The 18,454-nt window shown below is 46.1% G+C and overlaps 1 protein-coding gene across 1 annotated transcript in view; it reads right to left on the bottom strand.

The window, feature by feature from the left end:
- Nucleotides 1-14,212, bottom strand: part of NUAK1 (NUAK family kinase 1) — a 47,054-nt gene extending 32,842 nt beyond the window's left edge. Inside the window, exon 1 of the mRNA XM_015864112.2 lies at nt 13,852-14,212. Within this exon, the coding sequence (XP_015719598.1) occupies nt 13,852-14,154 (303 nt within the window). The 5' untranslated portion in view covers nt 14,155-14,212. The remainder of the gene's footprint in view (nt 1-13,851) is intronic.
- Between the last annotated feature and the right edge of the window lie 4,242 nt (nt 14,213-18,454).

Below are 18,454 nucleotides of genomic sequence, written 5' to 3'. Positions count from 1 at the left end.
TCACGTTCACTTTGAGGTTTGATCCCATAGCTACCACAGCTGCTGACGTAACGCAAAATGCTAACTTGGGACAGCAGAGAGGGACGTTAATACAATGTTGTTTTTTTCATTGTGAATAAGCAGCGAACCACGCTGAAGTAATCCTTTGTTGCAGGAGTGCACACCTTTCAAGGCACTGATTTGGGGATGAAATGTAAAACCAAGATCCTGGCTACTTCATTATAAGGCCCCAGTGCCTGGCTCTAGTTCCAAATTGCAAATGACAGTCTCCTATAATTCCTCCCAATAATTTAAGTTGGTAATGGGGATATTCACACCCTTTAAGAAACTGCTGCAAAGTATTATGATGTTCTGCTAAATAATTGCTAAATAATGGTAACCTGAACAGCTACCAGAGTCTCCAAAGTGATTCTGCCTATGTTTAGGTGAAAGGTGCTATATCAGCGCAAGGCTGTAATTCACATTAAAGAATGGAGGGGGATGGACATTGTCTAAACACTTTCTTATGTCAAGTTTTTTTCCAAGAAGCCACCCAACAGTGCATTTTCATTCACTGGTCATCTCTGCTGGAGGAAGCTGTGGGTAAATAAATGTAACTCAGCTTACTCTCTTTCCCTTAGGAGCTTGTGGGTTCAGAACTGCTAAGAGCTTTGCCCATCTTTACAGCGTCCCCTCTGTCACCAATACTGTTACATGGCTTTGTGCAAATCCTTTAATTTCACTCTCCCAGTTCTGCAGTCCTTCAACGAAGGCTACAAGTTTATTGAAAGAAGAAAGAAAGTTACTGCACCATGAGAGACGGAACAGAATCTGAAAAACCTGAGAAGATTCCTTCTTCAGTAGATGTCCTTCAGACCCCATGGTACTAATAAAAACCCAGTATCATATTACTAGACCACCTCAAACTCCTAATTAACTTGGCAGAACTTTAAAGAATGAGCAGGCTTTAGAAGAGTTTAGAGTTTAGGCTTTGGATTAACATTAATGAGCAGGATGCATGTGGATGATGAGCCACTCAAGCTGTATTGCAGAACATGGCAGCATGTAGATAGTCAGAAGGGTTAATTGTAAAATCACAGAATCATTAAGGTTGGAAGAAACCATGAAGATCACCTGGCCAACCACCAGCCCATCCCCACCATGCCCACTGACCACGTCCCTCAGTGCCACATCCACACGGTTCTGGAACACCTCCAGGGACGGTGACTGCACCACCTCCCTGGGCAGCCTGTGCCACTGCAGCACTGCTCTTTCTGAGAACAGATTGTTCCTAATGACACAGTCCTAATGTCCCATTTTTCCCAATGACTATCCACTCAGAAGCACCTATACCTACAATAATTTCCAAAATCAGTCCAAGACCGACTAAAATATAAACAGCACTTCTTGGTGGAAATCTAGTGAGCCATAGACCCACATCCTATCTGGAAAAATACTCTTGGAAAACAAAAAGACTGGCAACTGTGTGTATCAAGCCTCACCCAGGTTATTTTGCTCCAGGGCTTGCAGATCACATTGCAGTATTAAATTTATTTTTGTAAGAGCATTGCTTCAGTACTGCGTTGGCCAGGCTGGATGTTACCTATTTAATGGTCCCTTTCTGGAAAGGACCCTCCTAGAATTTATGACAGAGCAGTGGAATTGCTACAGAGGGAGGAAAGGACTTTCTTCTCCATCCGTCTCTAATTTCTAAGAAATATTTGTACCTCTGAAGGTAGAGGAACCTCCTGTTGTTCTCTTTTATTTACTGAAAGTAAATTACCACGGCCACCCTAATGGCTCAGTGGAGAGAATAACACAGGAACAGGAACACTCCTGCTCCCCACAGCCAGTCAGGCTTGGAATAGACACGATGGGGAGGAATGAATTACACTTTCCTGCAGTGCAGTGGCTGGCCACCATGCAATCTTACAGCCTTAAAAGCACAGTTCTAGCTTGCTGCGAGAGGAGTGCAAAACTACAGGCAGTTGTTATAAGTGGCTCTGAGGAAAGTTAACTTGGAGGGGAGAAATGGCCAACTGCTTTGTGTTTCTTTTTAAAGAAATAGATGGAAAGCTTTTGGCAGGGAGCTCCTCTGGACTGCGTGATCTCCAGGACTGCTGCCCCCTTCTTCAACACACACAGACACCTTCCTTGGTCTGCACTTTGGCCAGGGTCGGTTGAATGAAGGAGAGTCAGCACTCAGATTTCTGGGGTCCCAGTGCCAAAAGCGAAGTTGTTAGGTAGTGCAGCAGCAGCAGCACAGGCTTCCTGCTTCACCCTGCCAACGACCTTCGCACAGACTTGGATGTACCACCTTCCTCCGAGTGAGGAGCAATTCCCTCTCATGCTGCTCGGTCCAGAATCTCATCTCAGCAAATCCCACAAATCATGTCGTACCGAGCAGAACTATTAAAGCATTGCTGCGCAACACGAATTGCTGTCCACAAGGGACTGGAGCAAGAGACTGCCTAACGCACTTTGTTTAATTTTTTTGCTTAAACAATCCTGAAAGGGGAAACTGCGTTGCTACTCTGGAAATCACAGTTTTCATCTCATTTGAGCCACGCATTCCACAGCTAAACTGCAGAAATAGTAATAAGAACAGACTACCAAACAGAACTTTTCTCTACGTTTCCTACATTTCCTGGAAATATAGCACTTCTGATGTTGCAAAATAAAAGCAGCCTTATTAATTTAACCAGGTCCAAGTTCTTCCAGTAGCCCCACCAAACCACAACATTGGTCTAATCATGTGGATTTACTGGGTTTGCATTTCCCCATTCCTCAAAGCAGTGACATGCAACAGCACCGTGACATCGATCATTTCCAACTCAGCCCTCTGCACCATTTGCACAGGCTGCATTCATCACTCACTTGAACTGCACCATCTGTGGCAGGGATCGATAGCGCTCTACTGAAAGCAGAGCGAGCTGAGCTCCCCCTTCACACTAACTGCTTGCTCCAGCTTGCTCTAATGTGCATGCTGCAGCTCAGAGATGCCAACATTTACTGTGTTGTTTAAACATCATTTAGAGTTTCGCTGGGCAGATAAGAAGAATAACTTGGGTGTACAGTAAAACAAAGATAGAGCTATTTGTGCCAAACATTCGGTTTATGGCAATACTTCATAGGAATTATTCCGAACTGTCATATCCTACAACTACGTCCCAGGCAGCCTCCCAGCTGAGCTCACCAAGGCTGCTGTCTGATGCGCTCTACATACAAACACCCAGCACTTCCCAGATGTTCTCTATGTAAAACATTTGGTTTCAAACACGCAGTACTTCTTTCCAAAAAGCCATTACATTTGTTTAATGGACTCACACAGTTCAACTCAAATATCCTGGATCAGACATTTGACTGCAACACTACTCTACAAGCCCCATCTGCAAAAGGAAAAAAGAAAGAAAAAGTAAATGAGAATGCTTTACATGATTTATTGCTGTCTTTATGATCAGCCAGTTCATAAAATACAAGCTCTGCTCTACAGACAATAACACAAATTGCTTTCAAGTGTATTGTTTAGCCCTCGCCTGTGTTAAACAAATATTTCAATTGAAACAAAGGGCCAAATTCTACTCTTCGATTTACAACAGTGTTAATGTAACCGAGAGCAGTGCTACACCCACGGACATCACAGGGGATGTGATTTTTCTGTTTTATGCTCAAAGTGAGTGAGTAACGATATCCAATAATGATAACCAGTTACATTCACTGCTTCAGAGTTTTCTCTACATCTGAGAAAGGTTGGAAGGATACTCAAGTACAGAATAAAATTCCTTTCCCCAATGAATTCCTCACAAGCAATACGCAACCCACAACGGAGAGTTCCATGGGTCCCATTAGACTGCATCTTCTTAAGGAGATGCCAAACCAAATGAACTGGGAGAATACAGTCGCTTCACTGGGCCGAAAACTTGCAATTTATATGCAGAAAGACTGTTGGTGGAAAAGAGGACTGGTCTCTGGCCTAGATGAAAATACTGCAGTCAAATGCCCTTGCTCCTCCCAGGCCTGCAGGACTTGCTGCAGCACCCAGCAGTGACCAAGTAACAAGATCCAATGGCCGTAAGGCCTTGGAAAATGGCACCATCCTCCTGCAGTGCAACTGCAGCCGTGACGAGGTATTTCATTTGCAAACTGCCTATCCAGATGAGGGGGGTACAGAAGTAAAAGCCAGGCCCAGCCAAGCATGGCTCACCTTGGTTCTCTCTATGGGTCTGCTGGAGACCTGCTGGGTGACCTTACAGAAACCATTTCATGTCTACGGTGCTCAAAGCATCATGCTATACTTCTTTGTGTCAGCCCATTTCAACACCTGAGGAAAGTAAACACCGGCTGTGGTTGACAGAACTGCACCCACAGGGCATGGCTTTATTGCTAGGCTGGTCCACCAACTCTTCCACCTGGCCCCATAAGCTGGTACAACACCAAAAGGCAAATACTGACACATTCCCTCTCTGGAAGAAAAAAAAAATAAAAAATGAGAATGACTCTATATACTAAACAGAATAACTGTAAGGCTACAGCAGTTTGTGAGGTGCTTTGGCTGCAGGGTGATGAGTGACAGGCAAAAGCCCTGCAACAGACAGAGATGAGAGAAAGGTCAACCGTATCAAAAGAAAAGTCAGCATAAAGGACACTGCATGACTCATGTAGAGAGATCTGGCTGAAAATGAGAGGGTAATATGGATGCCTATCAACTGTATCCCTATGTAGGTCAACTAAGCCCAAGCCAAATTTATCAGTATCAGAGCCAAGAGAATAACAAAAAATGGTAAAAAATCCAGCCAAGCTCCCCCAAAAATATAGCCAAGGGTATGTATCACAAATTAAGTGTCAACTATAGACATCAGCCCAAGTATTCTGCTTATTAATTCTGCTTAACCTCTTTAGGATGTGTTTTTATCCAGCTCTCATTGCTACCTCCTGTGATCAATACCACAAGAAGTCCTCACACTCACTTTTAAAATAACCCTTTCCTCTCAAATAAAGGGAGATATCATTCAGGGGTCTAACAAGTTGCAAGAGAGATGAAATGTCTTTATGTGTACAGGAAATGCAGTATGGAAGCTTTGTAATACCCATCTACAGCAGAGCTCGAATCTTTCTGATCTGTTCACGAGCAGCTAAATTTAGTCTCCAAGTCTGCAACCGGTATCTTTTCACAGGAACAACGAATTTTTATTCTATTTATTTTTTTTAAAGTCTAATATCCCTTAACTACTGTCTTTATTCCAAGGCAGTAGTGCTGAAACCCAAACACGCTGACTCAGCTCTCTGACACAGCGAGACATTAGCATAATTGCAAGCCCCTCAAGCAGCCAGACCTCAGAACAAAGACATTTGGTTCCTCCAACATTTCTGCTTAAGTCGTACCATATGCCAGCAGCAGGACCAGGGCAGCCAAGGGGTTCTGGGTTTAGCAGGCTTACCACAGACAGTGGGGACAGAGTGGACTATAGAGCATACAGAGGGATGGTGAGAGCAGCTGGGATGAAGATGAGGATCGTGAGAGCAGAGTGAAGAGGAGGACAAGGAGAGGGCTGTGTTACTGGTGCGGCTGACATGAGCTGGGAATGGAGTTGAGGGAGATGGGAAGGCTGAGGAGACACCCTGAGATAAACAGTTATGGGGACTGTACATTAACTGGAGCAGCCTGTGCTGTCTTCTGAGTGAAACTTCTGACTTCATTGCTAAGAGCTTCTGGAATGGGTTCTGCAGCACTGAAGTAATTGAAGTGAATTTGCATGCACCTACAGCTGGCCTGAACTATTCTGAACACAGCAGCCATGCCAACCACCCTTCCCATAGCTGCTGTGCTGCTGGGTTTTGTTCCTTTTTTTTTTCTTTTTTCTTTTTTGATAAAATGAAAGGAAACACCCATTAAAATATTTTATTATATTCCACTGTCTGCAAGAACAGAGCCTGACAAAAATCACACTTGAGCAAGATCCAGAGCTCGCCTCCAGCCATGGACCAGTGACAGGTTTAAGGGCTGATGTCTTGTAAACCACCAAAGCTAGTAGCAAATCCCACCTGCCTTGGGAGAACTAAGACACCGAAAGTATTAATACTGTGTATTCCTTTGACAGGGTTAGTTGATGGTGTTTGGTTCAAAACATAAAAAATACGTGAACATTAAAACAGCGTCAGAGCAATGGATGGCTACAGTCTCACCCCCACCATGAAACCCACACTGCAGCATGCAGCAAAGGTTACAGGAGGGCCCCCACATCTACGGAACATCTGGCATTTTTGGTGTGGGTCCAGGATGTTTGATCAGGATGGCCAGACACCGTCAGCTCATGGAATATCTCACCCAGCCCCCTAGTGTTCAAAGGTCTAGGATCCTCTAATTTATACAATGTACCACGTTGCCTGTGAAGACATGGTGATAAATACATTCTGTTTAAAAGCAGATACTTCTCAAATCATAACTTGCAGATGCTCAAAGCCTTTCATGTGGGTAAGACAAATGAGAGCCATAGAGACTGATTTTGTAGCCAGGGAGTACAGGAAGCAACAGCAGGAGAACACTATTGAAAGCCTGGATACACTTATGGCTTTAATGAATTGGTCATCAAATATAACAGCATACATATGCAGTTTTACCTTGCTTTGTAGTTCGCTCCCCACCCCCAACTATTCCCCATATAGCTAGCAAAGTGGAAATTATTTTGAGTTTAGTTTATTAAGTGAACACACATGGTACCCATATCTGTTGGAAGATATTTGAGGGAAACACTGACAAATGTCATTTGCATATTTAGTAAGAGGCTTTTCGTCCGAGAGGTTTCCTCTGACACACCAGCTATGCCAAGTATATTGACCCACCACAGCCAATAACAGGACTGTCTTCTATGAAATACTCCTGCGTAATTTAGGAACAAATCCTTAGGCAGGAGGCAAGCAAGAGAGAAGACCAGGCTAACACACATGTTGCAATAGCACGCAAACCAAAGGTGAGGTTCAGGCTGGATATTAGAAGTTTATTCTCAGGAGTGCCAATTCATTGGAACAGGCTGCCCAGGAAGGTGATAGAGTCACCATCCCTGCAGGTGTTCAAGAAATGTGTGGATGTGGCACTGAGAGACACGGTCAGTGGGCATTGGGAGGATGGACTGACGGTTGGACCAAGTGATCTTAGAGGGCTTTTCCAATCTTAATGATTGGAATCTTAATGATATGGAAACTGTATGTTAGAGCTGGGATATGGCAGCAGCCTGAACCACTGCACATGTTGGGAGCTCCCATACCACCTCAAGAACCAAGGCACCTCTTCAGGGGTATTGACTGGTGCCACATCAGAAGATGTGACTGATCTCACTTTGTATAGGCAAAGCATAAAAGACAAGAGTAAAGAGAACAGCAGTGTCTTCCTGCATGGAACACAGCTCTGAAGAAAGGAGAAGGTTTTGGCATCAGCATGCAGGCTCATTAAGACAGGGGGGTACCTAAGCATGGTACAGGAGCCTGAGACCTAAGCCAGGAAGATGCCTGCATTAAAGCCACAGTTACAGCCAATCCCTGGCATATGGATGGAATTGTGTCCCATGCATTCTGCACTGGTATTAGTATGGCTTTGCACGCATTGATCTCCCTGTACTCAAGACTGATATACCTACAACAGTTTTCTTCCTTGGCACTGATGTGGCCACCACGTGCCCCCTTCTGATTCCTCTGGCCAGCAGAGGAATTTCTCTTCAGTTATTTATTTACCAGACAAAACACAGACTAACTACGATTACAGTTCTGCAAAGAATAAACAATTGCTCACAAGAACTCCACATTCCACACGGTTTTATTCAACATGTATGACCCCAAACTACAATATATACAATAATTGTCTCCACATGGCAAATCCACATTGTGGTTCTTAAAAAATAATAGTAATTTTTAAAACACATGCCACCAAAAAACGCAGTATATTTTATCCATATCTAATGAAAGACTCTGTACAAGCCATTTCCATTCTGCAGCATATGGTGCTTTGAAATCATCTGCAAAAACGCTTAGGCGTTTTACAGTGTTTCGAGCTGAGGGCTGTGTTATAAACATGGACTCCAATTCTGTTGTGAATTTCACAACAGAATTTGGTTAGTGGGATCACAATGGGCCAAAATTTGCCCCAGTAGTTGAGCAGTATCCCTCCCCAATGGGATATAATGGGACAGGAAAGCTAATTGACCTGACCAAAGTTGTGCAACCTAAGGAGAAGGAAAAAAAGAAGTAGCAACAGTTTCTTGTGACTTGGTAATTCATTCACCTGTAAGGCAGTCCAAAATCTTCCAAGGAATGCTACTGGGTGCCCAAAGAACCCGCTGTTCTTTAATTTAGTAACAGATTCGACAAACTAACCTTGACCATATTGGCTGGTCAGACTTCTCACTGAACTCCTCTGAACAAATCTGCTTCTGCAACAAGGGCTGGAGGTGCCTTCCACAGCCTGAATGCTGTGATCACTTGCTTCCCTTTGCAGCCCTTGATGTTCAAGTTGTCTTTGATATTCCACTTACATGAGTGTTTATGTAAAGACTTCGGTCACTTAATACAACTAGCTGGTAATTCCTATTGTGAGAAGCCAACAGCATCCACAGTAAAGCATATTAGATTAAATTTGGTGGGTTTGGGTGTTTTGTTTTTCCTTCTTAATCCTGCTCAGAACACAGATAATAACTAAGGGTGGAACAAGTAAAGTAACAAAAAAACCATTTGCAAGCCTTTTTACTGCCTGTATACTCTTTCCAACTCGCATTCATTCCAGATCTAGAATTTCCATGCTTTGGTACAATTTCTTGTATTTTTGTTTGTTTGTTTGTTTACTTAGGTTTCATTAGCATGCCTTCAGCACCATGAAACCATGCCCAGATTTGGTCACATTCTGAGCCCATAACAGCACACATTTTGCACACCTTCGAGAAAGAAGAAAACCACAAGGATCTGGCACCAGGTTTTGTAAGGAGCCCCCCTCACAGCAAGCACAGAATGGCTGGAGCACTGCCTACAGCAGGCTGCATGCATGCTGCTGGCAGCTCCCAGCTCCAGAGCAGCGAGCACGGCTGCACTCTCAGCACGGGTCACGACGCTGGCATGCAGAACAAAGCGAGAGGCAGCAGCAAGTGAGTGCAAAAGGGTCAGGAGTGGAGGCTGACACCAAATGTCACACTGGGACAAGAGCTTGGGGCAGCCCAGAAGGAAGGTGCGATGCAGCTCTGCAGGAGGAGGCTGTCATCTGTAGGGCCCCGATGTAACATACTCTGTATGGCTGGAAAAAAATCAGGTGTTAGGCTGTACACTAAAGGCTAGCTAATATTTCTGATGATTTTGGCTTTAACCTGTAAGTTTTTCTTTCTCATGGATAAAGCGGGGTAGTGATACAAGCCATTTTTACTATTATCCAAGTGTATTATCATAGCTGTAGAAGCCGCGTGCATGAATGAGGATCCTGCTGTGCAAAGTACTGTATGAGCACTTCACATCACAGCAGTGTTGTGTAGATACTTCCACCAGTATCTGCAATAAAGGAAAGTATCTTAATAAGAACAACAAGGAATCTCAAAATAAAATAAAATAAAATAAAATAAAATAAAATAAAATAAAATAAAATAAAATAAAATAAAATAAAATAAAATAAAATAAAATAAAATAAGCAGTTCTACCTCAGATCTGGACATGATTCTGCAGAGGATGAGCACTGAAGGATCGAGATAAAAATCAGCATGAGGTAGTGACTCGGGTGCTGAATGAAGCTGGAGTGCTCAGGATAAAATGGAAGTATACCGTGTCATCATAAATATAGCATGATATGCATAAAAGGGAAGAGGGGAATACTCAAATTTTCTGTTTGTGGAATACTTGATGTTAACATAGGCGTTTTATTAATTGGATAAGTCCAGTTCTTGAAAGATGCTTGAATCCTTTTAGCTCCTTGTATGGAAGATTTGCTGAGAAAACAAAGGGAATGTGTCCAGGCAGTCAGTGAGGAGCTACTGAACCGGAGCACTGACAGCTAACTGGGTCCAGGGTCCTGGCTGGGCTGACTAAGGGCAGCAGACAGCCACTGTCCTCACAGTATTAGCAAAACAGGAAAGAGAACCAGGACAAACATCCTCCCTGGCTTTTGCCAGCCCTGGTAACCCATAAGCATGCTTCTACCTTGGTACTCAGAACTCTTAAAGGCCACACCGCCAACACACAAATGGCTGTACAATGTGCAAGGTCTTAATTACAGACATGGCAGGGCTGTTGTTGGTGTTCACATTCTGTTTTTGCAGTAATACAGACAAGTACAATCAGCAAAGCAGGGGTCTTCCTTTTATTTAATCTGCTCTTGTTTTGGGGTTTCAAAACCCTGTGTGACTCTGCACAGTCTCCACAGAGCAAAGCTGCTTCAAAGCAAAGATGTTCACTCACACTGCAACTGAACCTATTTCTGTTGATCTAAAATGTAGAGTTTTTACAAGCTTTTAACTTGGAAACCAATACAGTTTGGCAGCATCCTTCTACCTGCATTTCCTTGCAAAAGAAACAGCACACGCAACTAACAGGAACCCGCCTGTACAAGTATGCACTGCATGCCTGCTCTTCGAGCCAAGTGCAGCCTGTCATCAATTCCCCACATAACTGGCGTGCTGGAGGATGGCTGGAGAAGAATACTGCTTCCTCCACCTGCTGGCGAGGAGGAAAAATAGAGGTCTTGACTGAGCAGAAGAGAGAGATGAGGCTCCCGCATCTGCTCCCCAAGCGGAAAGAGAGGAAAAGCTTCTGTCTCTTGCAAAGGGGAAAATCAGGTCTGTAGACAGAAGGCACTCAGGAGGAAGGGCAGGCAAGCTTACACACGAGGGTGTAAGAAACTACTAGCAATGCATGAGAGCTGCAGAACCAGCCAGAGGAACAAACGCCTGCCCACGCTGCAAGGAACCATCCAGCCACCAAGGACCGAGCGCCTTGGCCTTCCCCAGGCATGGCGCACAGACCGGGCTGGAGGTGCTCAGCACACAACTTATCTAATGCTGACATAAGTGTAGCTGGGGATTTCTTGGCTAACACATACTGACTATATAACATGAACAAAAGCTGGGTTCTTTGCTATAACATGTGCAAGATGACAAGTGGAGAAAACACCCACAGAAACGTCAACATGAGTGTTACTTCACAGGCCTGAGATATCATCTCTTCATCCTTACACTCACTAACAGGTGCATTAATTTAAAATATCTTAAGTCGCACAGTGTGTGCTGAGAGAGTACTAATGAAGGAAGCCTTGCTGGGAAACATTGGGCAGCCCATACATCACGCAGCGGGCGTTATTTAACGGCCTGCAGTCACTGTGGTAACCCATACACAAATTCACCTAAGTTGTTTCCAATAACAAACTACACGCATCACACAAGCTACCCTGGAGCTTTATGGCAGGAAACCTTACGATCACGTTTCACTGAGCTAAGAGGAAAGACAAGGAAACTACAGCAACCTGAATAAACCTGTAGCCTGTTAGCAACTGCCAAATACTACTTTCATTCTAGTCAACAGAAACCCTGCTAGGGCAGGAGACCAGAGATGTACACACCTCAGACTGAGCGTCTTTACACCTTGTTTTTACTTCATTAACTCAAACTTGCCAATTTCTGCTTTGCTCGTGAGCTGTTTATTGTTGTCATATGGATGACAAAAAATCCAATGTTCATGTTTCACATTTAAAGGCATGGCTAATCATGCAGATATCTTCATTTCACAGAGTGAAAGGGGTTGCTAAAGGACGGGAGAAGCAGAAAGGCCAAACAGGAGAAGAGCTCAGTGAGGACAGCTGGCTGCAGACGCAGTGTGACTTCCAAGGTCCAGCCTTGCAATCTGTTACCATACAGCCTCAAATACCTGCTAACCGCTGAGTAAAGAAAAGATTAGCTAAACCAGCAGCAGAATAGGAAGCAAATAGACCAGACCGGAGCGACCTTGGGACTCAGCTACCTGGCTGCTGGTTGTCAGACAATTTGCATGGGAAGCAGTGCCAGGAATAGAGCCACGCTTTCTCCTGCATCCCCTGCTGGACGCTTGGCCACAGCCAGGCCAACTGTTCAGCCTGCTGCACGTGCTGGATGTGACAAGAACATGGGAAAGGGATGGGAAGAGAAGCGGGAAACTGGAAGATAGCACTGTGTCTCTCTGAGCAGCCATTCCTGCATTGAGAGTCACCAGCCTGTTGGGGAGACCCTCAGAAAGCAAGAATTGAGCTTTCCATTCACTTGGGCTGGACTCCTGGCAGCTCGCTTTTATTCTGCACACAGACAAAACGTGGGTATTTTAACACACGCTCACAGATGTTAAGTTCAAACACCACAACTTGCCTCTAGACTAGTTAATAATTATGAAGCGCCACACGCCGAGGTTTACGTTACCACAGTGTAAAACTAACACCCCTGCAAAGATTTGTTTAGCTTCTACATGCCAGCTGCTACAGCCTGTGCAACAATTTTACTGCACTCAAGATCACACGGGTATTTTGATTTTTCACTCTCCATCTCAAGATGGCATCAACCATATAAATTCAGCTCAGGCCATATAACTGCGTATCCCGAGATGCTGGTAGAGCAGAAGTGAATGACAGATGCAAGCAGCAGAAGGACCAGGAGTGCTATTAATGTGGATATGCATCTTTGCTACATCCTTTCCTCAGAGGTACTTCCCAAATCCAAATCTCAATTACAGTACAACCCCCTTTTTCTCTTGTTGATTATCCAAGAGTTTTAAAGAGGTGTCTTCAGTGCATTCTCCCGTTTACTGCATCACGTATGCAACTCCAAAACGATCTTCTTACAAAAGAATAGTAAATAATACAGCCTAAATAATACAGCCCTGGAGTTTTTCTTAGCCTGAAACTGTGAGGTGGCCAAAACAGCAAAGTTTAAAAACCCTGCACTTGGAATGAGCATGTGCAGAGATGTCCATCTCTGGTTTCTCTTCAGCCAGCCTCCAAATGAGCTAATAAACTGAAAGCATACATGATCTGACTCCACAGCTTGGCTGAAACCTCAGTTTCAACTGTCGGCACAAAGACATTTGGTTGCAAAGTAAATGTCTCTTATTAAAGCCAGTGCATCTACAATTTCTTTTGCTGTTTTACAGTTGCCTCCGCCTCTGGGTGCGTGCTGAGCTCACAGACAAGTGAAATGGGAAGATAAATGAAACAAAACCTGTACTGTCACTGGGGAGATGCCTCGCTTTTAGATGAAGGCTGGTGAGAACTCGATTAGTCTGCTTCACATCAAGAGCTGGGCTAAGACCTCTTTGGAAAAGCATCCATTTCTCCGGGCGGCCAATGCCTGCTTCTCGCTCGCCGGTCCTCCGAGACCGAGAATGACACGAACTCTGACTAATGCGTGCCCATCTCCAGCCGCACTTCTGTGCTCCGGTACCGGCGTGGACACGCCGAGTTGGGGCAGGACAGCCGCGGGGCTCGAGCACCGGCGCTGCCGAGCAGTGACACGGTCCGGGGAATCCAATGGGGCTGCGGGGTTTTTTTTAGGTGTCAGCAACGTTCAGGTCACAAAAGTGTGACCGAATGACGGCGTTTGGAGCTGCAGAAGAGATGCCTGCCATTCTGACAGCGCTTTGTAAGCGGTGTCGGCTGGCTGGGGAACGTGACAGGTTTCCAGTTGGGAAAGAATAACTATCCACGGGAGACCCGCGTGTCACAGTCAGACAAGCACAGCAAGCCACCCTCTTTTTTCCAATAACATCATTTCTAAACGCACCGCTGAGCTACCGCACACCCACACACCCCAGCCCCCAAAAAGGGGACCCGACCGGCGCTGCGAGGAACGCCAAGAGGCGGAACCCCGGGTCAGCCCCTCCACCCGCCTCACTCACCACTCTGCCAGAGAACCGCTCGATGGCCCGCTTGACTTTGCCGTAGGTGCCTTTCCCCAGCGTTTCCAGGAACTCGTAGCGATGCTTGAGGTTGTGTTTGTGGTGGTGCCGTTTCACCGCCTGCTTCTTCCTCGGCCCCGCCGCCGCCGCTACTCCCGGGGACGCAGCCTCCCCGAGCGGCTCCTCCATGGCCGCCGCTGCTGCCGCCGCCTCGCCGCCGCCGGCCGGCGCGGAGCCGCAGGAGGAGCAGCGGGGCTGCACGGGGCTGCCGCTGCCAAGGGCGGCCGCTTCGGCGCCCTCCATGCCCGGCGGCAGCGGGCGCTAGTGTGAGCACCCCGCCAGCCTCGCAGCCTCTGCCTCAGCCCCGCGCCCGCGCCGGCACCATGGGGCGCGGCGGGGCGGGGCGGGGCGGCGGCGCCCCGACATCCCCTCCCCTTCCCCGGCGGCCCCTCCGCCCCGCCCGTCCCGGCCGCGCCGCCCCCTCGGCGGGGGAAGGCGGGGAGAGGGAGTCGCGTCCCCCCGCGCTGCGGGTTGAGGCTGCGTTGGCGGGGCTGCGAGTGTGCGGGGGCTGCGCGGTGGGGCGAGGGCACCTGCGGAGCGGGTGTGCGGCCACGGGCTGTGTGCAAAGACCCAGGAGAAACCGTGCCAAATTTGGGGCTGGAAAGTGTATTTTTTTTTGTTCCAGAAAACACTTTAATTTTCCCCAGTAGCCAAATGGGCGACGGTTTCCTGTAGGGTTTCCATGTAACTGGAATGCACAGACAAACACGGGCACACCCAGCCCCTTCCTTGGCACACGGTCAGTGCTGCCAGGGCTGTTTGTTTGCCATATGGAGCCCACTGTGCCCCAGTACTGCTGTGTCACAGACACAAGCTGTGCAGGCTTTCATGTCAAACTGTGGAAATCATAGGATCACGGAACTGTCTGAGTTGTAAGGGACCCTGAAAGGACATCCAAAGCAATCCCCTGTTGCAATGAACAGGGACACCCACAGCTCGATCAGGTGCTCAGAGCTCCTGCAGCCTGACCTTGGGAGTCTCTAGGAATGGGGCATCCACCGCCTTTCTGGGCAACGTGTTCCAGTGCCTCACTGCACTTATTGTAAAAGTCTCCTTTACAACCAGCCTAAATTTCCACTCTTTTTGTTTGAAACCATTTCCCTTTGTCCTATCACAACTGACCCTGCTAAACGGTTTGTCCCCTTCTTTCTTACAGCCTCCCTTTAGATGCTGGAAAGCCACTCTCATGTCTCCCTGGAGCCTTCTCTTCTCCTGGTTGAACAGCCCCAGCTCTCTCAGCCTGTCTTTGTAGGAGAGCTGTTCCATCCCTTGGATCATTTTTGTGGCCCTCTGGATGGACTCCAACAGGTCCACATCCCTCCTTTACTGAAAACTCCACATCTGGAAGCAGTACTCCAGGTGAGGTCTCACCAGTGCAGAGTAGAGGGGCAGGTTCACCTCCCTCAGCCTGCTGGTGGTATTTCCCTTGATGCAGCCCAGGATCCAGTTGGCTTTCTGGGCTTTAAAGGCACACTGCTGCCTCATGTCCAGTTTCCTATCCATCAGTACCCCATAATGCCATAATGCCCACCAGTTCCCTTATCATTGCTCCCACTCTTGGTTCTAGATTGTTGGGAGACAGGTTATCGGCTTGAGCTCCAGAGCCTGAAATGCATCATCCCTCACAGACTGCACTTCAAATTGTCTGGTCCAAAGCAGAAAGGGCAAGAGAAGCTTGCTCCTCTGTTGCCACATAGAAAGAGAGCTGTGTCCTCCTGGAGCCCCTTCCTTTACTTTAGTCATGTAAAGGATGAAATCTGGTTAGAGAGCTGGCAGCACAGAATGGTGCCCTTTTCTGCCACAAGGAGTGACAAACTGTCTTGGCGTGTGTTCACCTCAACGCAACTTCACTTAAATAGATTAAATCCGAGTCTCAATCTCGCAAAGTGCCAGGGGTGCATCAGTCTGTCCAGATGACTGCAGCAAAGTGCCTGGCAATTTTGTGCACTCAGTCCTGCCTGGGTCCTGCAGCACCCGAGGCAGCTGGCTGTGCCCTGGGTGCCCCTCCGGGGCGGGAGGGGAGAGTGTCTGGCTGCTGTTGGCCTGGGAGCTCCCTCTAGGCTGAGCTTGGTATAACCTCCTGTGCAGCTCTCAGATAATTCCAGCAATTAAAATGCATTTCATTATCTTGCATGCATGAGTATTGTTAATATTCCTGAGATTATTCTCTTTTAACTACCCGGAGACCTACAGCACCAGTTTCACAAGGAAGTCTGTCATGGGAATCATCGCTGTATACTGTGATTAATATGAGGTGTAATAAAATGGAAGAAGCTCCAAAATGAAAAATGCCATTTTTATAATGGAACAAACACAGGTACTCTGTAGCATGCAAAAGCGACGGGTCCTTTCAAATCTCCTCAGTCACCAACGTGAAGCCAGAGGGCATTAAGCAAATTAAGTGTATAAATTAAAACGGCAGAGAAGTCTTTCTGTGCTCACATGGAATAATAAGAATGGAAAATGATAAGTAGAGAAGTGTATGTAAGATGAATCATATCACTGATACGTGGAAATATTTCCTTTTCAGTTGTAACATATTGCCAGCTTTGCAACCTGTATTGTCATTACAGGAATAAAAATCACTGGAGCAAATAGTCAAGCAGTGCCCTTTACAATGCCTATAAGAACACCAAGAATTAAAAAGCACAGAAGAAATGAGAGGCGATGTTAGAATGGAGGTGGACAGTCTTAAATATGGTTTTTTCAAGCTGTTTTGCATCACTCTGGCTGCTCTGTTTTGCTGTAAGAAATTCAGTGTCTCCTTGTTTCTGCCCTGAGCAGTTGGTGAGGATTTCAGTGCTCTGAGTTTGCAGACACCACTGGGGAATTCTTCGTTTCTGACACTGTTATTTTATGTAAATGCTTTTCTTTATTCACAGAAGGAATTATCCTCCCATTGAAACCAGTAGATTTCTGCTAACCAGCTTCAAAGGAAATAGGATTAGGCTTTAATTTGCAAAGTAGTATCGGAGGATATGTTGTACCAAATCTGAACTGTATCAGTCATGGCAATAACAACAGTAAAACCATTGATTTCAGTGGGCTTCTCTTCCTTAAGTCAGTGTGAATGGGAGAAAAAATCTTAAGATGGCAACGTGTCAGCAATGTAAGTTTATCACAAAAGTCAGTAGTACATTCTTAGGATTAATTTTTGCCATGAACTTTCAAGGAGCACAATTTCTTTGGCATCTGACATTGAGACCCATTTGCCATTTAATATTCTCAAGCAAAGTGCAGCTTGCTGGATCAAGTTAAAGTGCTCAGCACTATTCAGCCTTCAAATCTAAAGGTTGTGTAACTGCAAATATTTGGAAGATGCTGGCAGGCAAACCCAGAGGGCATTTTCTCAACTGAACTTTCTCCTCTCTACGATCTCACAGTGATAGGGAGCTTTTTTGGCCGGATGAAGTAAAAGCAAGCTAATGTGCTCTGCTCAATGATAGGGATTATCCTGTAGAAGGAGATGTGGCTGGCATCCATCTGCTTCCTGCAGCAGGTATCTGCATATTATCTGCCCTGCCAGACCACATCCAACCCTCAAAATTGCGTGCTCTATGGAAAGTACAGCAGTCACTCCAGTTCAGGATTAAGGCTGTAACACTCATTTTCTCTGTAGTGATCCCTTTAAATCTTTACCTTGACAAGTAGTGGCCTTTAGAGGTGTAGCTCAACCAGGCAGTTACGTGCCCATGAAGCATCTTCTAAAATTCCATTTAGAAGCCTCGACCTTTCTTCAATGGACTTAACCCAGAATTTAGGCAATGAGTATGCTATCATCTTTTCCTTCACATACATTGTTTTTTTTCATCCGATGAGGAGTAGGTACCCAAAACTGAGCAGTGAGAAAACTAAAACGTAGATGCTGGGGCCCAGTGTTTCTCCTATGGCAGCCCACAGGATTTCCAGAGGGATTAAGCACATGCATTTCCTTCTTCTGTTGCTTTCACATTTCTCGTCTGGCTTAGGTACTCCTCCCGTAAATCTCAGTGTGGTATATGTGTTTATTGGGTTATTTATATATTACTTTTATTAAGTAAATGATAAAGGCTTCCCTCCCACCCCCTGAACAGAAATCCTTTCCACATTAAAGTCCACCCACATCAGCAGGCTGTAATAAGGAAGTCCAGCATTACAGCTTTCAGCATCGTTGGCAGGAAGGTGGGCTGCTGGCTTGCAGATGTCACCAATGAAACGTGCAAGAAAAGAAGTGACAAAAGTCACTAAGTCACTCAACAGCATGCTGCCCTCCTCTCATCACTTCCCCTCCTTGCCCTCGGTTGCCTCCCTTCCGCCACAGCTGTTTTTGTGGGGTTTTTTTTGCCGATTCTTTGAGAAATAAACTGGCTGCATCACCTCAACCATCAGCACATCAGGCCACATGTGCACTGCTGGATCTCAGGTTGGGTCATTGTGCCCGCAGCCTGATCTGGAACAACAACAGCATCTCTTAGAGCACACAGATTCTCCAAAGCATTACCACAAGCAGTTGTCCCCCCAGAACCATTTCACAATGCCTCTGTCACCAACTTCCCCAACGCAG

The sequence above is a fragment of the Coturnix japonica genome, chromosome 1 (assembly GCF_001577835.2).
Source record: "Coturnix japonica isolate 7356 chromosome 1, Coturnix japonica 2.1, whole genome shotgun sequence".
Lineage (NCBI taxonomy): Eukaryota > Metazoa > Chordata > Aves > Galliformes > Phasianidae > Coturnix > Coturnix japonica.
Note: the sequence above shows the minus strand (reverse complement) of the source record. Positions and strands in the feature narration are given on the sequence as shown.